This window comes from Peromyscus eremicus, chromosome 3 (genome assembly GCF_949786415.1).
Source record: "Peromyscus eremicus chromosome 3, PerEre_H2_v1, whole genome shotgun sequence".
NCBI classification, from domain to species: Eukaryota; Metazoa; Chordata; class Mammalia; order Rodentia; family Cricetidae; genus Peromyscus; species Peromyscus eremicus.
This window is the reverse complement of record NC_081418.1, coordinates 100473147-100497939: the sequence shown is the minus strand read 5'-3', so window position 1 is coordinate 100497939 and position 24793 is coordinate 100473147. Positions and strand designations below refer to the sequence as shown.

General features: G+C 51.4%; 1 protein-coding gene across 1 annotated transcript in view; it reads left to right on the top strand.

The window, feature by feature from the left end:
* The window catches only part of Eefsec (eukaryotic elongation factor, selenocysteine-tRNA specific), a 208646-nt gene that overhangs the window by 157762 nt on the left and 26091 nt on the right, over window positions 1-24793 (top strand). The window contains exons 5-6 of the mRNA XM_059258164.1: window positions 6985-7644; window positions 20885-21041. Coding sequence (XP_059114147.1) covers window positions 6985-7644; window positions 20885-21041 — 817 coding nt within the window. The remainder of the gene's footprint in view (window positions 1-6984; window positions 7645-20884; window positions 21042-24793) is intronic.

Here is a 24793-nt window from a genome sequence, read left to right as displayed (position 1 = left end):
TGCCCCAGGCTGACCTGCATTTTGCTCCCCAGCCCAACCTGGCCCAGCAGGGAGGCCCCCCTGGCAGCCCCCAGAGGCTCATATGTGCTGTCCTCACACAGAGCCCTGAGTTTGCCTTTTTGTGTGTGTGATGCGATTAAATGCATTAGGGAGAGGAAAATGTCTTATCTGTACACAGCCTTGCTCGAAGAAGAGGGAGAAATAAGAGCAGCCAAATTGAAACCTTATTAAACAAAATTGGTTAGGTCTGATGGAGCCCAACCTAGACGGATCTTTAAAAGCTTATTTCATTTTCCCCTCTAGTCTGAACCTCTTTGAATTGAAGTAACTGATCCTGCTGTTGTAAGCTCATTAGCGTCAGACCCGTGTGTCTCTTTTCTGCCCCAATTTACATTTTATTAAGTCACAGCAAAGCTGTGCAGTGCTGACCTCGGCCAGGGCACGGGCTCATTAACAGAGAAAAGTTGGGTAAGGTCGGTCCAGTGTCCTCACAGCTGGTACCACCACTCCAGAAACCGCTGCATGTCACAAAGTCTGTCCGGCTCAAGCTGGGCAGCCGCACAAGCACCTGTGGATTGTGCGGAAAGCTGAGGTCCTTAAACACTGCTGCTCCTCCAGAGATCATGCTGTGTCACACTCACCCAGCCAGGGCTACCAGGGACTTGCTGCCCTGTCTTGGAGCCCACTGTATGGCATTCCACTCATCCTATACATAGCTCTGGTATTAGTGTCTAACTTCGGCAGGCCTCAGTGTCCTGATCTATGTAGTGAGACCACCATTAGCAAACTAGAAGACTCTTCCATGAGAGGTGCATGAGCACACCTGCAGTTCTTCTATCTGCACAGCAGCAGATGGTGAGTTTTCCAGACTGCCCCCTGGAAAAGAGTGCAGCAGAGGACGAGGGGTGTATCAGTCAGGGTTCTCCAGAGGAACAGAACTGATAGAGTGAGTGTGTGTGTGTGTGTGTATGAATATGTGTGTGTGTATATATATATATACATATATATATTCATTCATATATATGTGACTAATAAGGCTGTAGTCCAGCTACTTCAAAATGGCTGTCTACTAATGAAAGATCCAAAAATCCAGTAGTTTCTCAGTCCTCAAAGCTGGATGTCTCAGCTGGTCTTCAGTATCTGCTGGAATCCTGAAGAAGTAGTCTCTAATGCCAGTGAAGGAATGGACTTGCCAGCGAGAGCAAAGGCAAGCAGGCAAAGAGCAAAAGCTTCCTTCTTCCATGTCCTTTATATAGGTACCACCAGAAGGTGTGGCCCAGATTAAAGGTATATCCTCCCATCTCAAAAAAGCAAGATTAAAAGTGGGTCTTCAAATGATTTAATTAAGAAAAATCCCTCACAGGTGTACCCAGCCACTTGGGTTTTGGTTAATTCCAGATGTAGTCACGTTGACAACCAAGATTAGCTATCACAGAGTGTGGCAGAATTCTTGCCTAATATGCATGTGGACCTGGGTTCAAGCCTCAGCATCACATTAACCAGATGTGGTGGCACATACTTATAATTCTGGCACTTGGAAGATAGAGGCAGGAGGATCAGAAGTTTAAGGTCGTTATCCTCATCATAATGAGTTCAAAGCCAGCCTTGGCTACACAAGACTATCTAAAGAATTAAAAATAAAATGTTTTTTGAGTAGTGGGAGACCCACCCCAGTTGTTCCAGACAGTTGCATCATGTACAGCCTTCAGAAAACTAAGTTGCAGACACTTGAAAGCTGGAGGTGTGTCAGGCACAGGCTCTGTGTGCCCTTGCTTCCATGAAGGTGGCAATGAACCTGCAGTGGAGACTGGGTGCTGGGGCAGTGCAGCCAGGAAAACCGTCAGGCTTAGTTTGCATGAGGATGTTGCCACCCTTTGCCAGGCAGACAGCATGATGGCTCAGCCTGAAAGAGTTTGGGGAGAGGTGGGGCTGCCTGTGTCTGCTAGCACTACTAAGGCTTTCAAGGCAAGTCTTACTTTCCCAGCTCCTTCCTCACCCACCAGAAGGCCTTGGTGGGGTTGGGCAAGTTGTGGTGGTGTGCGATCACCTATCTGGAACTTTGGACACTTATTCTCTATGGACAGCATACAGCTGCTCACTCAGAATCTGTAAATCACCTGTGGGTCAACATCCCAGAAGCTTGGCAGGGAGAGCGATCTGCACTTAGCTCCAGCGGCCTGGGCTTCGGGTTCTGCTCAGCTGCTCAGGAGAGGAGACTGAGTGTCAGGCCTGCCTTGCAGCTCTGGCATTTATTGTCCCAAGTCTCAGCCTATTTGCTTTGTGACCTTGGAGACATCACAAACCTCTGTTTCTTCATCCATAAAATTGAATGTAAAAATATTGACCTGCCTCGTTGGGTTTTTATGTAGAATAACTGACCCAGATGATGGTAAAGCTTCTTTGTTAATCAGAAAGGACCAAAGTGCTTAGCAAGCGCAAACTTGAGTTTTAGGAAATTGTGTGTCTGCTTGATGTATTCCTCCCCGCTCTGCTTCCTCCTTGAGTTTGCACCTTCTTTCCTCAGCAGGGCTGAGGTCAGGGCCTAGAGCCTCCCTGTGCAGTCCTGCTTAGGGTACAGCAGGGTCCCAGCCCTATCACGTAGCCTCTGTGCATTCTAACCCTCAACAGAACCAGGACAGGGCCTACCGTAGTAGGGCCATGACAAGGCTATGCTGGGTCTACCTGGAAGGCAAGCCTGTTGTTCCTGGTGACAGGTATAGCTGTGTAAACACAAGGTGAGCCAGGAAGTAGCACGCACATTTTACCTAAGGTCTGGGAATGTCGAGCTACCATTTTCAGACAAGGATGCCTAAAGGAGCTTTTCAGTTTTGCTGAGGCCAGGCCACTCAAGAACAAGGATAGGGTGGGGTGGGGTGGAGTGGGAGTTTGTCATGTAACATTGGCCACTCTCTCCAAGACTCTACTTCTAGGCCATTGGCTATGTGCTACTGAGACCTTCCCTGAGCTCAGACCCTCTGTTCCCACCCAACACAAGACAGGTCTTCTGTTACCTGAAACCTGACCTTGTCCCCATGTCTTCCTCATCCTAACATACATTCTGAAGCTAGGCATGATGGCACATACCTATAATCTTGGGAGATGGAGGCAAGAGAATCAGGAGTTCAGGACATGAGACTGTGTCTCAAAAATACAGTAACAACAACAACAACAAAAATGCCACTTAATCTCTAAGGCTCTTCTTTGTCCAGTTTCCCTCTGTCCTGCTTCATTTCTCCTCCATCTGTTTTCCACTCTGCAGACAAAGTACTCCTTTAAAGATGCAGGCAAGCAGGCATGGTGGGCACATCCATAATCCGTACACCCAAGAGCTGCCATAGGAAGACTGAGTTCAAGGCCAGCCTGGGCTACATAGTAAGACTCAGAAAACAGACTCCAAGGCATCGTCCCAGGCTCACCTGGTTTGTCCCTCTCATGTGGTAGAGGTGGTTTACCTTTGTCTTCAGCCTTGTGCTCTAGCCCAAACCCCAGCAGCTTGCCTCCTCCAGTTTCTCAAAGGACCACACTCTCCTCACAGGGACCTTAGGTTTGCTCTCCCCCAATTACTGGGTCTCCTATGCATGGTAGTTCTTCCTCCTGGTCCCAGCTCCCTGCTACCTCCTCAGGCAATCTGGCTAGCTTCCCTAAAGCCTGCTTCCCTTTCTCTCTCTGCACCTCCCCACAGTCGTGCAATTAACATTCATTAGTTGAAAACTTAGCTCTTGCTCTCAACTCCAAGTAGCAGATCCCTTAGACCCAATGCTGTTGGTTTCTTGCCCAGATCCTGGCCCTGGACTTACATGTGAAAGAAATGTAGCAGACATGTTGAGTGATATACATGGGCTAGCTCATTCTGCATTGTGTAAGGAGTGCTTGGATTTTTGAGTGAGTGGATAGGGTCTCACAAAACTAGAAAATGAGTGAGTGGAAGGGAAGCCTGTTCTGTACTCTTAGTGTCTAGGTCAGCCCTCTGTTCTTAGCTTTGCTGGGTGGAATGCAAGCTCATTGAGGACTGGTGGTACTGTCTGCATGTGCCCTGAAGAGCCAAAGTAGTGGCCTGCTGCCTGTCCCCATCTTTATCTGCTTCACAATTTCCTGTCTCGGCCCTTGGAATCTTGATCTTCAGTTATTTGCCTCTCTGCTCTTATGCCCTCGCAAGGCATTCTTTATTATTTCAGTCCTGAGAACATGAGCCTGTTGAAAGGAGAGCATGCTGTGAGGGAAGCCCGCCTGGCGCTGGGTGGGAGCTGCAAGCAATGCTAAGAAACCTAGCAGTGCCAGACTATAAAGATGTACAGCAGCTAGGCTCACCCTGATGAGAAGTGTGTGTCTGTGCTTAGAGAACTAAACCCTCACTCCCGAGCCCCTGAAGTCCTGCTATAGGATCCGAGTCCTTGAGAATCCATCTTGCATCTAGGTACCTGGTCAGATTCTTGTGAGAGGAGAAGCTCATCATAGCACTTCCAGCAACAATCACAAGCACCACAGATGAGTGTGAATAGGAACCCAGCTCAAGCTAAGTGTAAGGCTCTGGCAAACAGTCCCAGCCAGTGACCTGCAAGTACCCATCCCATGCAGGGTTCTCAGTACCCTGTCTACAGTGCAGTCCTTCAGAAAACCCAGCCACTCACACAAGGCAGTGTGATCAGCAACTACTACTACACGTGTAATAAGCCTGTACACAGTCATAGGTGTGCGGGAAAGGAGAGGGGATGTTGGACACCAAATTCCAGAGTTGGGTCCCTGCACCAAGGCATACAGCATGTTTGCAGGGAGTGCACAGCAGGGCCGAGGACTGGTGACATTGGAGTTCTGGAGGGGCAATCGCTGATAGGCTTACAGGTCAGTGTTCACTGCCTTACAGTTAAAACCACCTTGCAGAAGTGCTCACTACCCTGTAAAGCAAGATCAGGGTCAAAGTATGCAGCTTTGCTTGGGGTGCATGTAGGGAAACCCTTCCCAAAGTGCCCTGGGTGCTGGGGATACCAAAAATTTGTCAAGAGGAAGGAATTTAAGCAGGAAGAGTCCTGGCAAAGCACAGGACATTCAGAATCATTGTGTGGGGGAATTCATTCCAGAGCCCTCCAGCTGTGGCTTATGGCTTAAGGAAGTGTTGCGTACATGGGATGCAGAGGGTGTGTAGTTGGGCTATATGAAGAGTTTTACTGAAGGCTGGGGGCCCACCTTCTGCAGAGTTCTTCCCAGGTGCCTGGGGGTCTGAGGAGTCTGGCAGCCTACCCATGTAAAGAGGCCCTCAGTTGACTGAAGGCCCTTCCTGCTCCTGAGAGCTGTGAATAAGGGTGTCAGAGTCATGAGGCATAAGACTGGAGCCCCAGTAGAAGCTGTGACACACTTTCCTCCCAGGATCTACAGTGTAGAGCACTGCCCCAGGGAGAGGCGGGCATTCAAGTCCACTTGGGGTAGATGCTCTCTGAGCTGGTAGTCTTCAGGACCCCGCCTCCATCACCCACTGCCTCCTAGGCCACCTCAGAGAAGGCTTGCATTTCCCTTTGATTGATCTGGGCTGCAGCTTTTGACACTGCTTCTCACTTTCTCTGCCCTCTGACCCTGTGGGTGGGGAGTTAATGATCTCTAAACAAACACTTGAGTTTGATACTCTGGTGAAAGGCTCTGGGCCTGAGTGCCACCAGCACAGCATTCGCCTTGTGTCCAGGAGAAAAAGTGTGGGTGTCTGCCTGCAGCCCCGGTGACAGGGATGTTTGTAACTGAATCATAGAAGTCCAGGCTCATTCTGTCCCTCTTGCTGGGTTTTCTGAAATGGGTTTCGTGAACTCTACTTTGTTCAACTGAAAGTGTTTGATGGCATCTTGCGAGTGGGACATAGGAGGAATGCTACCATCTTGGGCTCTGCTGTGTCTGCTCCTGATTTGCAGACTGGGGAAGGCAGAGCCTGCTCTGTGTGGAGTCAATGTTACCTTTCAGAAACTGAGATAAGATCACATTGCCCTTTCGGGTAACTCCAGGCAGTCCCACATGATATACATGGCGCCTAGGCCTTGACCTCGGCCTTGCCACTGCCCTCCTGCCTCTTTATTGACTGCTTAGCCTCACAGGCGGTTCCATCTCTGGGCCCGGCCCTTACTGGTGCCTCCACCTGGAGCTATCTCGCTCTGGATCTTCACAGGCCTCAGCTCAGGGGCTGCCTCTGCAGCTCTCCTTTCCCTGCCTGTGCAAAAGCCAGAGCCTGCCCCACCCTAGGCCATGTTGTTTCTCATGGCTCATGCACCTACATTGCAGAATTGTGTTTCAGTAAATATCAGCACACATTTTCATATGTTAATTTATGTTATACAAAATAGCGTTACTATGTCTGCATGTCCTGTGTAGATAATTTTTCCTGTTTCTAGATACTGAGCTCTTTGAAGCAGAGCTGGTTCTGGTCCTTCTCCTGGAATAAAGCCTGCCACATGTTAGGCACAAGGACCATGTCAAAACCAGGGGAGGACCCTTCACAGAGAACCCTCAGCCTGGGCAGGCAGACACAAGCTAGACAGTGGGAGTTTCATGAGTGAGGAGAGGCAGAAGGTCAGGCCACTCAGGAGTCAGGGACAAGTCCTGCCCTCAGTCACAGACTCCACTCCTGCCATCTGACCTGAGCCTTCAAAGCAAATGGCACACTGGTAGGCTGAGGAGCTAGGTGTCAAGGCCAGCAGAGGGCTAGAATGTGCTGGGATGGTGGATGAAAAAGAAGAAGCTGGAGGGTCTGTATCCTGGATGAAGCAGCTTCTGGGGGACAGGGGGACCTGGGGTGACCACTGTTCTTGTGCTGGCACAGGGATGAGATTTGGAAAGTGGCCTAGCCTGGCCTTGGCTCTTAGGGGTCTGACTGAACCCTGGTCTCCTACTGTTTCCTGGACCTCCACCAGGACTGGGGATGGGTGGATTTGGGGACATAGAGGCAGAATCACCCCAGCTGCAGCTTCAAGGCTCATGATTTCTCATGTTCTCCCTCTTGCTCCTAATCAGGTGGTGAAGAAAGTGAAGTCCATGCAGATGTTTCACACACCTGTCACCTCTGCCATGCAAGGAGATCGACTGGGCATCTGTGTCACCCAGTTTGACCCCAAGCTCTTGGAACGTGGGCTGGTATGTGCGCCTGAGTCTCTGCACACCATTCACGCAGCCCTCATCTCTGTGGAAAAGATCCCTTACTTCCGGGGCCCCCTGCAGACTAAGGCCAAGTTCCATATTACAGTGGGCCATGAGACAGTCATGGGCCGCACGCTGTTCTTCAGCCCTGCTCCTGCAGACTTTGACCTGGAGCCCACTCTTGATTCCTTCGACCTCTCCCGAGAATACCTCTTCCAAGAGCAGTACCTGTGCAAAGACTCCATGCCCACAGGCACAGAAGGTGGTAATGAGGTGGACAGGAAAGCAGGCCACGCCCCAGGGGGCCAGTGCCCCCGGCAACAGTGGGCCCTGCTGGAGTTTGAGAAGCCAGTCACCTGTCCCCGACTGTGCTTGGTGATTGGCTCCAGGCTGGATGCGGACATTCATACCAACACATGCCGGCTAGCCTTCCATGGTGTCTTGCTGCAAGGACTGGAAGACAAGAACTACACAGAGAGCTTCCTGCCAGCACTGAGGGTGTACAAGCTGAAGCACAAGCATGGCCTTGTGGAGCGGGTAAGCTCAGCCCTTGGGTTCCTTTCTCTCCCTGCTCAGTACTAGGCTCAAGTGTGGGCTGGGACCAGAGTCAGAAGTCCTCAGGTTTTAGACTAGATAGTTAAGGCAGGCTACAAGGCAACCTGAGTGCGTTCCATCATGCCCTCGTAGAGCTGGACTATAGCCAGACCCTCCAGGCTAGCAGACTGGCCTTTCCCAAAGGCCTCCTGCCTTTGCTAGACCCTGTGCTCCATGCAACGGGCTCCTGCCAGGCCCAGCCCAGGTTCTCATGACCAGTGGGAGTGCCTGGGCACAGTCGAGGTCCACTTTGCCTACAGGGTAGGAAAGGGCTAGTGGTTCATAGATACAAGGAACAAGAGGAGGGAAGACCAGAAAAGTCACTGGCTACCTGAGCCCCTTGGGGTCACTATGACTGGACAAAGCTCTGGGATGCAGACTTGTCACTGGAGCCTGCACAGTGTGGTACCTTTCCTGAAGTTAAGTGGGGATCCAGGCCTAGAATGAAGGGCTCTTGGGTATCCAGGCCTCATTGTCTCTTCTCCTTGGCCCTCTGGCTGTACCACAGGGCTTGGTAGCTGTGTGTGGTCCCAGGGTGTAGCTGGGACCCACCAAATCAGCACAAAGATAGCCCTCCTCTCCATCTTGGTGCAGCTGCTGGTACGAGGGCTGACCTTTGTATAGTCCACACCTGTGGCATACAAGCACACACTCCTAGGGCTCTCTTTTTAAATTCATGGTTATTCACTAGAGCTCTCTGCCTTCCCTGCCTCTTCTGCTTCATCAGTCCCACAGCTAAAGACCTTGGCCTGGGTGAGTTCCATCCACCTCAGCACAGCAGAGATGCTTCTGCAGATGTGGTGATAAAGTGAGCGTCGTTGTTCATCCAGCTTGATTTATTAGTAGCATTATGGGGTGTAATTATTCTGTAGTAAAGTATCTATCGGAGAATAATGTCTTCTTGGTATGGCTCCAGATCTAATTGTTCTCCCTCAGGCCTGTCACTTCCTTAGAGAACGAGAGGAACTAGTGAGGAGCAAGGAAACACACGAGTGAAGTGACCCAGGCCTCCCAAGAACAACAGAAAGGGTCTGGAGACATGCTGATCTGTGTCCTATCACTAGTCCAGGGCAGCCCAGGGCCACCAACCTTTTCATACTTAGTCCAGTGAGGCAGCAGACCATAGATTTGCACCAGATCAGATCCCACACAGGCAGCCCTGAGAGCCACAGGCTTCTCAGCCACCAGGGATGGCTGTTTGGTCTCAGTAGGCAGTGTTGACCTCACAGGCATAAAGCCTGCACCTTCACATTTGAGAACTGGTTCCCATCAGGTAAAGCCAGAACAGCATAGTTCCCAAGGGCCCAGCAAGGTTGTGAGGGGCAGCTGTGTTAGGCAAGTTCTCTAAGGGGATTGAACCCAGAGGGACAGGGGAAAGGTGCATGCGTGCATGCGTGCGTGCGTGCATGCGTGCGTACATCAGGGGACCAGTGATGTGCCCCCAGTCCAAGGATGAAGGCCTGAAAGGTCTCTGGAGAAGCTAGAGTCTCGTGTCTGCAGCAGCAGGACAGTGATAGACATGCTGACTCCGAAGAGTGGAGCTTGTTCACATAGACAGTCTTCGCAAGGCAGAAAAGTGTCCTGAACTCTCCTCATCCTTGGCTGTGCTGGCTCCGAAGAGTGGAGCGTTTTCACACAGACAGTCTTCGCAAGGCAGAAAAGTGTCCTGAACTCTCCTCATCCTTGGCTGTGCTGGCCGGCTCCAGAGAGTAGAGTGTGTTCACATAGTCTTTGCAAGGCAGAAAAGTGTCCTGAACTCCTCATCCTTGGCTGTGCTGGCCGACTCGAGACATTCCTAGGTATACCTCTGCCAAAGAAGTTTCTGGGTGGTCAGGTCATCTTACAAAGGTTAAATCTGATACCCTAGGCGGGTCTCCACCCCATGCTCTATGATACTGGGCAGGCTTGGTGCACTGGCCCTGTCCTATGAACACTCAGTCAGCTCAGGTACCTGAGATGTCCTAAGTTGCTAGTGAAGAGAGGCCCCACCTTCATAGATAGGTGTGAGTGGACACTTACCATCTGAGCATGGGCTGGGGCATCTGGGCCCTCTGTTCCTGCTGCCTATAAAGGTGTCATCTTTCATAGTCAGCTTTACGGAATTCCTGTGTTTATGACAGCCTTGGATACACAGAAGGAGGCCCAAGATCGTCCTCACAGTAGAGGCTGAGACTGAAATGGAAACAGGGTCCAAAATAATGTTATCAAGGTCCTGCTGGCAGTGCTTGGCACCCAGGAGATGCTAACTCTGGGGGCCACGTCTGCTGTGCTTGCTCTACTGCCTGTAGATGTGCCTGAACGCAGGGCTGTTCCTCAGAGTAAGTGGTCCCTGGGCTCAGGCTGAGCAACAGTTCTTACTCCAAATCTAGTCATCTGAAATAAGCTTATTTTCTCTGGATACCTTTTTTCAACTGGTGTGATCAAACACAATTTAATTAACTTACCATTAGTAAATGGCTTTCTTTGCTTGGCTAACAAATGAGCCACCCAGAAACTTTAGTACCAGCTTCATTCCCATTTTTAATTATTTTGTGTCTACAGTGATGGAATATACTGTTTTCAATTTTCTCATTTTTCTAATCATTGTTTTTCTGTGAGTTAAGAATATTGTAATGTCAGGGTATATTGAGTTGACCTAAATAATTACAAGCACAGGGCTTTGCCGATGGGACTCAATAAGATGATGCCCTACACCCCATTGAGCCTCCACAGTGCACCCTTGGAAGCCCATTTCGTCTTGTTTTCACATGAGGGGTCCACACTACTAACAGAAATCACTAGTACTCCAGAGGCAGAAGCAGGAGGATCTCTGTGAGTTTAAGGCCAGCCTGGACTACATAGAAAAGTTTGCAAAGTTTAAATAAAGTGTCATTCTCCACTAAAACATAGATTGCACATGAGTTCCTTCTAAAGAGTACAGGATGGTAAGTGAAAGGCTGAGAAACTTTGCAAACCTGTCACAAGAAAACAAAAACAAACAAATCTCTAGGTGAGTGTTGGGTGGAGTGGGCTGTTAGCCATCCTTGTTCCTGCAGTTGCAAGTCCCTGGATACCTTGTTCAGTCTCTGCCCCTGTTGCTTCCTTGCTAGTAAGGCCTAGAAACAGCTGTGAGCTGCACCTAAATGTGGTTGTGCTCAAATAAGTCTTTTCATTAGTGAACACTAAAATTTGACTTTCACTAAGTTTTCATGTATCATGAAATATTCTTTTTAAAAATGTTTTTCAGCTCATTAGGCAAAAAGCTATTCTTAACTCACAAGCTATCTAAGAGCAGGTCCAGGCAGAGTCTGACCCTCTGGTCAGTTTGCTGTTCCTTGTCTACGTGGTAAACAGCTCTTGCTGAGACATGATCTTCCTTTGAGGGAATCCTGGTCACAGCTACAGATGACCAACCCTGCTTACTCCATAGCCCCAGGAATTGGGCCATGGAGTAGGGGCTCACAGAGGTAAAGACATCTGGAGTGTCACTCAGGAGGAGAAGGAAGCAAAGTTGAAGGGCTGGAAGCTCTCTGGAGATGCTCCAGAGGCTGGCCTGTCTGGCGGTGGGCTAGCATTTAAATGTGCACTGTTTGAAAGGAAAATACAAAGAATGAATCAGATTTTGAGCACAGAGAAAGAATGAATGGAATGGAAGAGATGGAAGAAATGCTGATTCACCAAAGGAAAACTGGAATGAACTTGATAAACCAACAAAAATAAGAAAAACAAGAATAATGCTAAGAAATGATGATAAAGATACAGAGGACAAAATTAAGAAGTACTTACTGTACTAAATAAATGCCAGCTATAAAGACAGACTAATAGATTGGGTTAAAACACAACTTTACTGACATGCTATGTCTAAGAAGCAAAAGTAAAAAATAAAGGATGTCAGGAGACTAAGCAGAAAGACCATGTGAGTGGACCTTTAACAGAGGAGGGGCAGTTACAGATCTGAAGCAAAGAGGGGTAGCACGTAGTAACAGGCACAGTTACAGACCCGGACCAAGTACATGAGAAGTCAGACCCGACAGGAATCCAGGGAGATGGCGTGTGCATTTTCAGATGCAGTGTTCAGCCTCCCTCGGGACATATGTAAAGTGTTAGGTATATAATAGTGTGGGTTTGTAAAGATCTAGCAGAAATTATGAGTTGCTAAGGGTATGTCAAGTTGAGCAGAACTACTGGGCCCTGTCTTCACCAGGCTGCTAGTGCATACAGATTTAGACACACAGCTGCTGTGAGCCAGGGGCCAGAAAAGTGAGTCTTCCTGTGGACCAGCGGGACAAAAGCCCATGGATGCAGTGGAAAACTGAGAGGCAGGAGAGGAGAAACGGAGCTCCACCTAAGGTGGAGCAAGCCCAGAGGAGCGGGACCTTTGAGCTGTGTCTTGAGCAGCTAAAGAACCACTGGTCAGACATGGAAGAATATGGAGGGTTCCAGGTCCAGGGGCTGCTCCTGTGACACAAAGAGGCCAACCAGTGCCCGACCCTGAACCACTAGGGGAGCCCTCAGCCAGGCCAGCCAGCCAGCACCCAGTGACAGAGTCAGGGCCTCTTCTTGGAATAGGGGATTGGGTGGGCTTGGAAACAGAGTGGCTTTGGTTCCCAGAGTAGAATCACCTCAGAGCTAGACCTACAGAAGCTGTCCTGTGGAAGCTTCAACCATCGTCTCACCTGCCCTGCCACATCCTGTGACTCAAGGCTTCCTGACCCAGTTTATCTGGATCATAAGAACTCCCTGGTCTGACAGAACCTGCTCCATCGGGCCACATTTCTCCTCCCCAACAGTTCTGCCTTCCTTGGCATCAGGTGAGATTTGGTGTCCAGCAGCACCTGCCTGCATGCCCAGCACATCCTGACTGTTGCTGAACACAGACACCGCTGATCTGACTTCCAGCACCGTCCTCCTCCTGCCTCAACACCTGGCAGCAGCTCACATAGCCCCACACAAATGATGATACACAGGAGAAAGGTCTGCCAGCCCTTACCACACGATCTGTTTAGATAGAGAACCCTTACAAAAACTAGACAGCACTGTGCACAGCACTAAAGTGGGCCCCAGGGTGTGTCGAGTGGATAAAGAATAGGAAACAAACATGGAAAGTGCTGGTACTTTGCCAGCCATAAGTCGACCTTTGTTAAGCCCTGTGCATCGTGACCATACTCACATGAGCATTGCTTGTGGCACACAATCCTGGGTCCAGGCTGAAGTGGCAAGAAGCTGCCACCACTGTGTGTGGCGGGGGAGTCAAACCAGGCATACTGGCTACTGCAGGTCTGGCCCCATGGCGCCAATCAGAAAGGCCTCAGGCTGGACTTCAGGAGCCTGGGGCATGGACCCAACCAAGTGTAAACATACAGACGCCACCAGGAGCACTGGCCAGCTTTGAAGTCTGACCAGCACTGCCTCAGGCTCCTGGCTCTGCGGAGCTCCACTGCTGATGGTTTGTTAAGCCTGCCCAGGGCCTGAAGGAACCTGCCACCTGCTTCTTCCTGAGCAGGGACAGCCCAGGCCTGGGGTTCCTACGCAGGTCATCTGCAGCACCCCAATCCCTGGCGGAAGTTGCTCCCTGGTCTTTCAGTCTATGATGCTGTTCTTGCCCAGGCTTCCAGCCAACAGGGTGGAGGCTGTGGACCCTTGAACAGATGGGTCCCAGGAGGCAGAGGTTATGAAGGTCCACTGCAACAGGTTGCTTTTCTCATGCTCTAACCTGACCGTAGCCCCAGCCTCTCTCCTGGCTTCCGGGGTCAGAGTCTGATCGCTGGAGCCCAGCTCCACTGCTTACCCACTTTGGAGATTGCATTCATGTTCAGAAGTAGATACAGGGTCAGGTGGCTGGACACAGTAGAAAGCCAGCTCTGGAAACTAGGACTGAGTTGGGGCACAGAGTGGCATGACTGTGGTGTGTCACTCTAACCCGAGTCCTCTGTAATAGTGCTGTGGTGGGAGTTGAGAGCCCATGTGAGAAGGGCCAAGTGGCTGGCAGGTAGTCAGTACTCCGTAAATACTCATCTCCTTTTCCCTGTGGAGGGCAGCTGGCAGGAGCCCTCACTTAGGACCTCTTTAGCCCCGACAGATGTTTTACCCAGGAGGGACTCAGGTGATGGCTGCACATATAGAACAGGTAAGGAGTGTTCAAGGAGGAAGGAGGCCTGGCCTGAGGGAAGCAACCTTACCAGCCTGAAGCCTGTGGTGAGCAGAGGTATAGTGCAGCTATCTCAGGCAGCAGCCTGTTGTGAGGCACGTCACTGGCCTACCCCAGACGTCAGGGTCTGAGCCTCTGGAGTATGTTTGAGCTGAGACCATTTCAGGCTAACTTACTTTCCCAGGCTCGGCACAGGCCTTATGATGAAGTTGCTCATTGCTCACAGACTTTGGTGCCAGAAACCTTGTCTTATCCCGGCAACAACCCTGAGAAGCAGAGAACTGTGTCTAGTTTTACAGAAGCAGAACCCGAGGTACAGCATGGTGAGTTGGCTTGCCTGGGTGCTGCAGTGGTGAGGCAAGACCCAGCCCCATCCCGTGGGTTAACCCAGGGCCTCTGCTTTTCCATCAGGCCATGCTGCTGGGGAGGAGGAGGAAGAGGACTGTTTTCTGCTGATGCGTAAAGGGCACGCCATTCTGTTTGTCAGTGTCGGTGACTTCAGGTGGACTGGAAGAGGTGACACCTCAGTAGCAAGGGGCTCCTTCCTCCTGAGACTGCTGGTCCCTGTCTTCTCCCAGGATACTGTCCAGAGTGGAAGGGAGAGGTGGAGACTGGGGTACCCTGCTGGCCGTGAAGACTTTGAGTGTGGGTCCTACCCCCCTTCCTGTCCAGAAGTCCTGATCCCTGCAGCTGGGGTTTCTGGGTATGTTGGATCACCTGCCCCACATGTCCTCCATCCCCACTTCAGTGTGACATTCACTAATGCAGAGTTATTCTAATGGTCATTGTGCTGTCAGTCTTGGTGTTCTGGCCAGTATCCGTGTCCTAACCCTAACAACCTATGTCATGAAATAAAACGGAGGTTCGGAGAAGTCCCCTGCCCCAGGCCATGATGCTATAAGAGACAGGGCCAGAACTCAAGCAACTAGAACCATTTCCCTTATGGGAACACAGGGCCCTCCCTCCTCACTATAATGGAGAGACTGGCTCGGCTCTCTTCACAGTGACTTCCCTTCCTGTACAGTGAACTAGTTGAAGCTTCAGAACTTGGGTAATTCCCAAGCCTCATCCTGGGAACCAAGCCCTGGAAGAGAGACACATGTAATGACATAATTATGTGCACCAGCAGCCAAGTCCCTGCTCAAAAGCTGGGGACAATGGGGACTCTCCTGGCATGGCAGCAAGAGCCTGGACTTGGATGCACAGCTGTAACTGCTGAGGGAGCTTGATCCCTCCAGCAACCATGGGCGGGTAGATGAAGCAAATTACTCATGCAAACAGTGAAAGTCCCCACTTGAGCAATTGTGACCGCTGGCCTGTGTTCAGCATTGTTCCCAGGAACAAGGCCACCAGCAAACCTCACAGGCATTGCGTTCGGTTTGACACCAGTGATTGATTCAGAATTCAAGTCCTCTAACTGCTCTGGCAGGGCTTTCCTCGCCGTGTGCTGGGCTCTGCTCTGTAATCTCCTCTCACTGCAAGAGTCTGTGAGTTGGGCCACGGGGCTTCTTTGGTGTGGGCAGCTAGACAAGGCAGCCTGAAAGGGGGCTGGGCTCCAGGTCCCACTGTGTTGCCAGCTCCACCTTTCTCCCTTCCTCCTCCCTCTAGACCACTTGTGGGAAGTAGAGTCCCTGATCATAGGGACTGTCTCCTCTCCTGGCAGGGTTTTTCCCGAGCTGGGGCAAGCAGGGTTGAGGCTGCTCAGAACCCCTGGGCTGGGCTTCTAGCACCTGAGTCAGCCAGGTAACGTTGGCCCAGGGGAACCCAGACACCAGAGAAAACCATGCTGGACTCATTCACAGCAGTGACATCTCCCCGCCCCTTAGGTCTTGTGAGGAGTAGTCAGAACAACCCCCGCTTGGGTTCTGAGCAGCAGGACTTGACAGTCTGGGTGAAATGGGCTTGATGGCCTCCTCTGCTCTCCAGCATGGCCTCAGGAGTAACCACACTCATGGTGCCACCCTAAGTCACCCTCAGTCTCCTGTGTGGGGCTGACACATACAAAGACCACTCTGTCTTTTATGTAAAGTCTTTTATGCCACTCACTCAGTTGTGTGAAGTGATCGTAGGAACTGTAAACAGGCATGGCCACCAGTATCCAGGGAATGCACAGGAACCTGGGGGTTGAACTCCGTCTGTACCCTTCCTGGACTTAACCTACACTTGGGAATGAAGACACAAAGGTTAATGGAGGACACAGTGAACCTAGTTGGTGCTAGTATGTCTTCTGGCCAGGCCATAAAACAAGAAAGCAGGAATGACAGAGACACTTCTTTTGGATTTTAAATCCTTTTAGCTGCCACTCTTGCCATAGCAGAACTAAGGCCAACCAGCAAGATGTAGCCCCTATAGGCTCTGATGAAGCCACAAAAAGCCCATTAACTTCACACCTTTACCTGGATTCTTAAAACAGTACTGGGCATAGTGGCACATGTCTTTAATACCAGCACTCATGCGGCAGAGGCAGGTGGATCTCTGAATTCAAGGCCAGCCTGCTCTATGGCAAGCTCCAGGACAGCCAGGGCTAGAGGGAGAGACCCTGTCTCAAAAAACAAACAAAAATATTGTGGTAATACAGGTCCGTGAACAGGGCTTCACACACGCCAGCAGCCCAGCAGGACTGGCGGCCCAGACATCATTGGTCAGCCAGACAAGGACACAGCAAGCGTGGAGCCCTAGACCTTCACTTTGCCTTGTTTAGGTTGCACTAAAACTACAGGAACTTCTCTGAAGCTTTTTGACAGTCTCCTGATATTAACAGAATTACTCTGTCCCTTGGCAAGGACCTGGTTTATGGAAAGAGGGAGGCTCCACTGTCTTTGTGGCATTTGGCTTATAACAGTTTATAGCCGAAAGATGGGAAAGAGGGGCCAGTAAGGAGGAGCCTTCTGCAGGTCTTTGCTAATGGATAGCATGCCACCCAGCTCTGTGTGCAGGAAGCCAGGCCTGCAGGCTCACTGGACAGCCAGCTCTGGCCACCGAGCTGCAGAATTGAGTAGGCAGCGCCTGGGCTGGAATCAGCTCTACAGTCTTCTGAAGAAGATTAAAAAAGAAGAAAACCAGTTGATGGGGGACATGGCCCATACCTTTAATCCCAGCACTTGGGAGGCAGAAGCAGGAGAATCTCTGAGTCAAGGCCAGCCTGGTCTACAGAGTGAGTTTTAGGACAGCCAGGGCTACACAGAGAAACCCTGTCTGGGGGCTGAACGCGGAGTGTGTGTGGGGGGGGGGTACATGACCATTTTTCCAATGCTGGCAGTAGGCCTCTCATAGATGAGTCTTGTCTCCCTTGGACGTACCACATGAATGATAAAGTTTTGTCCCCAGGGAGCAAAGAGCCACGCAGCCTCCCACCCCTTCTTCCCCCTCAGTTCCATGCATGCATGCTTGTGCTTCCCATCATCTCTGAGCACATGTGTACCAAGCTCTGTGGGATGTGGGGTATAAAGAAGAACCCCTTTCCTTGAAGGAATTTTAATCCTTTGCAGGATTAAATGGACAAGCTATCAGGTTTTAAGACAGGGTAGCCAAGCTCAGAACCAGGAGTTCTACCTTCCACCTGGGGGTTGGGAAGGCTACCTGAAACAGGATGCAGAGTGGAACCTGGGTTGATAGGGAGGAATCCCCCAGGGGACAGAGGAAGAGGGTGATAGGAGCATGCAGAAGGGTTACTGAGGCTTGAGATCATCCCATCTTGGCCGATTCGGGCTGGCCATGCATACCCACAGATGCCAGCTAGATACCTGCCTTGATGTTGCACTATAGGTACTTAGGAATAATGCAGGTCCTTATGGGAAGAATGAATAGGATGAATTTGTTACTGGTTTGGTCTCAGTAATGAACTCTTTTGGGGATGGGTTGTTTGTTTGTTTGTTTGTTTGTTTTTCTGAACCAGGGTCTCACTATGTAGCTCTAGCTGTTCTGGAACTTGCTCTGTAGACCAGGCTAGCCTTGAACTCACAGAGATTCTCCTGCTTTTTCCTCCCCTGGGATTAAAGGCATGTGCCACCACCACCTGACCAAACTTTGATTTTTTTTTTTTTTTAAGACAGGGTCTTACTAGTAGTATATAGCCTGGGCTGACCTTGAACTTTCTAAGTACCCTAGATCCTCCTTGAACACATGCTTATCCTCCTGCCTCAACCTTTCGGACAGCTGGGCTCACAAGGCATGTGCCACCATGCCCTACTGGTGATACTTTTTTAAGATGCTTTCAAAGTGAGCTATGAGCTCTTGGTCCAAGGACTGCCTTTCTTAATTCTTGGACACAGTGATGCTGGAGGTAGTGTGGGTCTCAGGTGTATCTGTCCCAGTGATCCTCAGCATCCTGGGCAGCACTCTAGCCACTGCTTCAGTGTGGAAGGGAGCTACAGCATGCTGACTGCTGGTCTGGGTTTCCGAATAGACTTTGCAAAGGGCCTGGTAGGCCTGGGCCAGATCCTTGTGTGCTGCTCCTCAAATCTGACTCCCTTAGGTAGGATGAAGTCCCTGAAGGTGAGGAGGAGGGAGGCCCAGAGGAGACATGGTAGACAGCGCATAGCAACAAGGACTGATCATGACTTGAACACATGGGGACTGCTCACTCTGGAGCCATTAGGCCAGTTAAGCTAAAATATCCAAGTCATACCAGACTAGGCTGTAGAGGTGAACAGTAATAGATCCTGCCCTCTTGGGCAGGGCGCCCAGCTCTTCACAGTGACCATTCCGTGGTTGTGGGGATGGGTTTCTACGAAGCAGCAAGCTCCCATCTTGTGCCGTTTGTAATTGGGGATGTCCAGGCTGGGCAGCAAGGTGCAACTTGCTTGCTTGCTTTTTTGTTTTGTTTTGTTTTGTTTGTTTGTTGTTTGTTTGTTTGTTTGTTTGTTTTTCAAGACAAGATTTCTCTATGTAACAGTCCTGGCTGTCCTGGTACTCTCTTTGTAGACCAGGCTGGCCTTGAACTCACAGAGATCCGCCTGCCTCTGCCTCCCAAGTGCTGAGATTAAAGGTGTGCGCCACCACTGCCCATCTAGGCACAGCTTTCATAAAGCCTAATCAGTGGGACTTCCTGAACACCAGTGAGCACAAGGCTGGTACTGCTGGCTCAGAGGGCTGAGTAGAGAGACCCACCCTCCGAGAGCAGGGGCTGCCCTGGGGGAGCGTGCTGGAGCCATCCCGGAGGGAAAGGAGGAGTTGCTGTGTGGGAAAGAGGCTTGTGAGTTACAGAGGGCTGCACAAGTGGAGATTGTAATTCTTATCATTGTTTGTATCCAATTCATCAATCACCAGGAGAGAAGGAATGTGGTGCCTTTTATCTACTGCTGTGAATCAAGGAGAATAGGATATGTTTTTCCAAAAGGTTTTTAGGGTAAATGAGACAGTTTCTACTTTTCAAAACAATCTATCTAGGGTGCTTGGCCAGATCCAAGCCTCTTTAGTAGCAGTAAGATGTTTCTGTATCTTAGCAGGAGATAGCCCAGTGGCCCAGGGCATGCACCTCAGAAGGGGACAGCCACTAGAAGTGACTGGAAGAAACCGTCCTCTACTTGTGGCTGTCAAGAAAGAATAGGTTTGCCTGGTTAGAGTGAAAGATAAATACTTACCTGTTTCTTTTAAATTTTTGTTGGTTTGGTTTGGTTTTGGTTTGTTTTTTGAGGGGTGCGGGGGAGGTTCAAGACAGGGTTTCCTTGTGTAGGCCTGGCTGTCCTGGAACTTACTCTGTAGACCAGGCTGGCCTCAAACTCACAGGGAGCTGCCTGCCTCTGCCTCCCAAGTGGTGGGATTAAAGGCGTGCAGCACCATCTGGCTTAGTTTTTAATTTCAATTTTGAACAGATAATTCATTCATTTCAAAGGTCAGAATGTAGGAAAGATATGTAGTGAAAAATTCTCCAGGCACTGCATGGCCTTCCCCTGAGGTAGTAGCTTCTCTTGATTCCGTGTACCCCTACTGCGCACAGCTTTGCTAATGCTCACCCAGTGTCCTGTGACCTTTATACCTTTTCCTCTTTGTGGTCACTGTGGCCAGTGGGAGCCATGCTCCATTTTTCTGCAGGTAGGCTGGGACTTTGAATTGATCTAAGGCCGTGGTTACCGGACACTGACAGTGGGTAGCCCGTGTGCTGTCATTTCCCACCTGGACAAGCATATCTAAAGGGCATTTCCTAGAAGCACCGTGCGTGGCTGAGAGATCTGTGAGTGCATTTCCCATAGTAGTTGCCAGAATGAGGGACACTTCTTATAATAGGGTCTGACTTAGTGGCTGAGCACAGTATCTACAGAGTGGGTTGGTGAGGACAAGAACCAGCCAGGTAGAGAAGGGGTCTCACTCCCAGCTGTAATGAAGCTCTTATTGACAAGACTCTGGCAGGCTAGGTACAAGTGCAGCTAGGCTGAGTACAGGGACATATGTGGGAGAAGACATCTCATGATAGAATCCATTCAGGATGGCTGCCCCCCACCCACCCACAGCTTCATTCGCATGTGCCTCTTCTCAGCCTGAGTACCCACAAAGAGATGAGGGGGCAGCCAAGGTCCCCGGCAGGGATGTGAGCCTTGAAGAAATGGGCCTGGCAAGGTAGCAGGGGCCAGGGACCATAAGGAATCTTGCTGGAACTAGACCGACGGGGCATCATTGAGGGGAGATGGATACTGCATAGTGAGCAAAGAAAAGCTCCAAGCAAGGCCTGTGGGTAAGGCGGGATGATGAGGCGGGACTGCTCCCTAGAGACTCTCCTAGGGGGAAAGCCAGAGCCAGGACGGCTGCTCCACAGAGCCAAAGGAGCCCCAGGAGCCCCTGAAGGCAGAGGCAGGGAATATGGCCCAAGGCCACCTCTGCCCCTCCAGATCACTGACCCTGGAAGACTTGTATCTTGGCTTTAGCATGGGGCTCCTGAGGTTGCCGTGACTGTTGATCCTTCTGAGTGCCTGTATTAAGGAATATGGTGAATATTTAGTAGTGGGTCAGACCTTCTCCCTAGTCTGTATACATCATTATATATGAGGTGGGCACAGCACTTCACCCCAGAGTCAGTTCTTAGCATGCACTACTAATGCCTCCTCTCCTATGTGGGGACAGGTAATGGATGACTACAGCGTGATTGGACGCTCCCTGTTCAAAAAGGAGACCAACATCCAGCTCTTTGTGGGGCTTAAGGTGCAGCTGTCGACAGGGGAGCAGGGCATCATCGATAGTGCCTTCGGCCAGAGTGGCAAGTTCAAGATCCACATCCCTGGTGAGTGCATTTGCATCTGTGCAGAGTATGGGGGAGATGGCAGGCCTAAGCACAGTCAGGACAGCATTGCTAGCCTTAGCTTCTGGCTAGGAAGCCAGTGAGTCCTGAGAGGGTCTGGACAGGGACAAGGTCAGGGAATTTTATCCCACTGTTTGCTATTTTGGACACACCTCAGCTTCCTGGTAAAGTAGGTATTGATCTTACAGAGAGCTCAACGGAGGAGGGAAGGGAAAGCCTGCCAGGACTGGCACAGCACCATGGTGCCCAGTAGGTTCGAGCAAACTGTAGAGACCGTCAGGCTCGGGGCTGTGTGCATGGCTGCGTCAGGGTGTCACCTGCTTCTGGAGGTGGAGCCTCTGTGTCTCCTTCCTGTAGTCCTCCCTTAGGTCATGTGTGTATTTATACAGTCTGCATTTTATTGAAGCCGACTGTGTATCAGGCCAATGCTTGATACTGGAGGTATGGAGCTTGTTGTGGGAGAGGACAGACAGTGAGCTAATAAATATCCACAGACAGTGCAAGACAAGTGCACAGGCCTGAGCTGGGATATGCAAGGTGTGTGAAGGCCTGAGCTGAAACTTAGCTGGGTGTGGGAGGGATGGCCATCAGAGGTGGGGATGCACTGGTGTGGGAGTGATGCAAGTGTAAGGTGGGCATGTGCTAAGTGTTTGAGGGCTGCAGGTCTGAGGGTCCTGAGTGTGAGAGATCTGGGGATGTGGGGGAGTCATATGCTGGCTGTGTGAGGGCTGCATGTCTGAGGTGATGTACTAAGTACGCATGGGCTGGAGGTCATTGGCCAGGGTTTACTGGGAGGTTGAATAGGTAGTGCACAGGTTACAAGCAGGGCTCATGCATAATTCCTTATGGCCCAGGAGGCCCTGAGGGGTCTGTTTGTAGTGAGTAATGCATTATGATCCTCAGTCTTTTACCCCACATACTTTGTACTGTGACAATTTTCAACTGAACAAAGTTGAAATGTTTACAGGGACTCATCTCTGATAGCACAGACTCACAGTTCTCTGTGGCTCCAGGACTCTGGGTTGGAAAAGGAGGACAGACGTGAAGGGAGGTTTAGATGAGGTGAGCAAGGTCATCATCTTGGTTTGTAATTTCTTGGCTAAATCAGCCCAGATTCAAGCCAGGAAGGAGGGCTCATTGGCCACACCTCAGGTAAGGCTAGGGGACCCAGAGGGCCACAGATAACATTGCCCTCTCACAAAGGAAGGCAGCAGTCACCAGAGGCCCTGTCTCTCTGTGCCTCTCTGGGGTTAGGAAGCAGCAGGTAGGCCCACAGCAGAGACAAGGACCACTGTCTTGTATAGCCAGCTGCATGCCAGCTGGGCACACAGCTCTCCTAAAACACAGTGCCTGCCTTCAAAGAGTTCACAGCCAGTTCCCCATTCACTCGCGGTGCTCTGAGTCCCACTGTCATCCACTCCGCAGTGCTCTGAGTCCCACTGTCCTCCACTCCACAGTGCTCTGAGTCTCACTGTCATCCACTCCGCAGTGCTCTGAGTCCCACTGTCATCCACTCCGCAGTGCTCTGAGTCCTCACTGTCCTCCACTCCGCAGTGCTGTGAGTCCCCACTGTCATCCACTCCGCAGTGCTCTGAGTCCCCACTGTCATCCACTCCGCAGTGCTCTGAGTCCCACTGTCATCCACTCCGCAGTGCTCTGAGTCCTCACTGTCATCCACTCCGCAGTGCTCTGAGTCCCCACTGTCATCCACTCCGCAGTGCTCTGAGTCCCCACTGTCATCCACTCCGCAGTTCTCTGAGTCCCACTGTCCTCCACTCCACAGTGCTCTGAGTCTCACTGTCCTCCACTCCGCAGTGCTGTGAGTCCCACTGTCATCCACTCCGCAGTGCTCTGAGTCCCACTGTCCTCCACTCTGCAATGCTGTGAGTCCCACTGTCATCCACTCCGCAGTGCTCTGTCTCACTGTCATCCACTCCGCAGTGCTGTGAGTCCCACTGTCATCCACTCTGCAGTGCTCTGAGTCCCACTGTCATCCACTCCGCAGTGCTCTGAGTCCCACTGTCCTCCACTCCACAGTGCTCTGAGTCTCACTGTCCTCCACTCCGCAGTGCTGTGAGTCCCACTGTCATCCACTCCGCAGTGCTCTGAGTCCCACTGTCCTCTACTCCACAGTGCTCTGAGTCTCACTGTCCTCCACTCCGCAGTGCTGTGAGTCCCACTGTCATCCACTCCGCAGTGCTCTGAGTCCCACTGTCCTCCACTCTGCAATGCTGTGAGTCCCACTGTCATCCACTCCGCAGTGCTCTGTCTCACTGTCATCCACTCCGCAGTGCTGTGAGTCCCACTGTCATCCACTCTGCAGTGCTCTGAGTCCCACTGTCATCCACTCCGCAGTGCTCTGAGTCCCACTGTCCTCCACTCCACAGTGCTCTGAGTCTCACTGTCCTCCACTCCGCAGTGCTGTGAGTCCCACTGTCATCCACTCCGCAGTGCTCTGAGTCCCACTGTCCTCTACTCCACAGTGCTCTGAGTCTCACTGTCCTCCACTCCGCAGTGCTGTGAGTCCCACTGTCATCCACTCCGCAGTGCTCTGAGTCCCACTGTCCTCCACTCTGCAATGCTGTGAGTCCCACTGTCATCCACTCCGCAGTGCTCTGTCTCACTGTCATCCACTCCGCAGTGCTGTGAGTCCCACTGTCATCCACTCTGCAGTGCTCTGAGTCCCACTGTCATCCACTCCGCAGTGCTCTGAGTCCCACTGTCCTCCACTCCACAGTGCTCTGAGTCTCACTGTTCTCCACTCCGCAGTGCTGTGAGTCCCACTGTCATCCACTCCGCAGTGCTCTGAGTCCCACTGTCCTCCACTCCGCAGTGCTCTGAGTCTCACTGTCCTCCACTCCGCAGTGCTGTGAGTCCCACTGTCATCCACTTCGCAGTGCTCTGAGTCCCACTGTCCTCCACTCCACAGTGCTCTGAGTCCCACTGTCATCCACTCCACAGTGCTCTGAGTCCTCACTGTCATCCACTCCACAGTGCTCTGAGTCCCACTGTCCTCCACTCCACAGTGCTCTGAGTCCCACTGTCATCCACTCCACAGTGCTCTGAGTCCCACTGTCATCCACTCCGCAGTGCTGTGAGTCCCACTGTCATCCACTCCGCAGTGCTGTGAGTCCCACTGTCATCCACTCCGCAGTGCTCTGAGTCCTCACTGTCATCCACTCCACAGTGCTCTGAGTCCCACTGTCATCCACTCTGCAGTGCTCTGAGTCCCACTGTCATCCACTCCACAGTGCTGTGAGTCCTCACTGTCATCCACTCCGCAGTGCTCTGAGTCCCACTGTCCTCCACTCCACAGTGCTCTGAGTCCCACTGTCCTCCACTCCACAGTGCTCTGACTCCCACTGTCATCCACTCCGCAGTGCTCTGAGTCCCACTGTCATCCACTCCACAGTGCTCTGAGTCCCACTATCATCCACTCCGCAGTGCTGTGAGTCCCCACTGTCATCCACTCCGCAGTGCTGTGAGTCCCACTGTCCTCCACTCCGCAGTGCTCTGAGTCCCACTGTCATCCACTCCGCAGTGCTCTGAGTCCCACTGTCATCCACTCCGCAGTGCTGTGAGTCCCACTGTCATCCACTCCGCAGTGCTCTGAGTCCCACTGTCATCCACTCCGCAGTGCTGTGAGTCCCACTGTCATCCACTCCGCAGTGCTGTGAGTCCCACTGTCATCCACTCCGCAGTGCTGTGAGTCTCACTGTCATCCACTCCGCAGT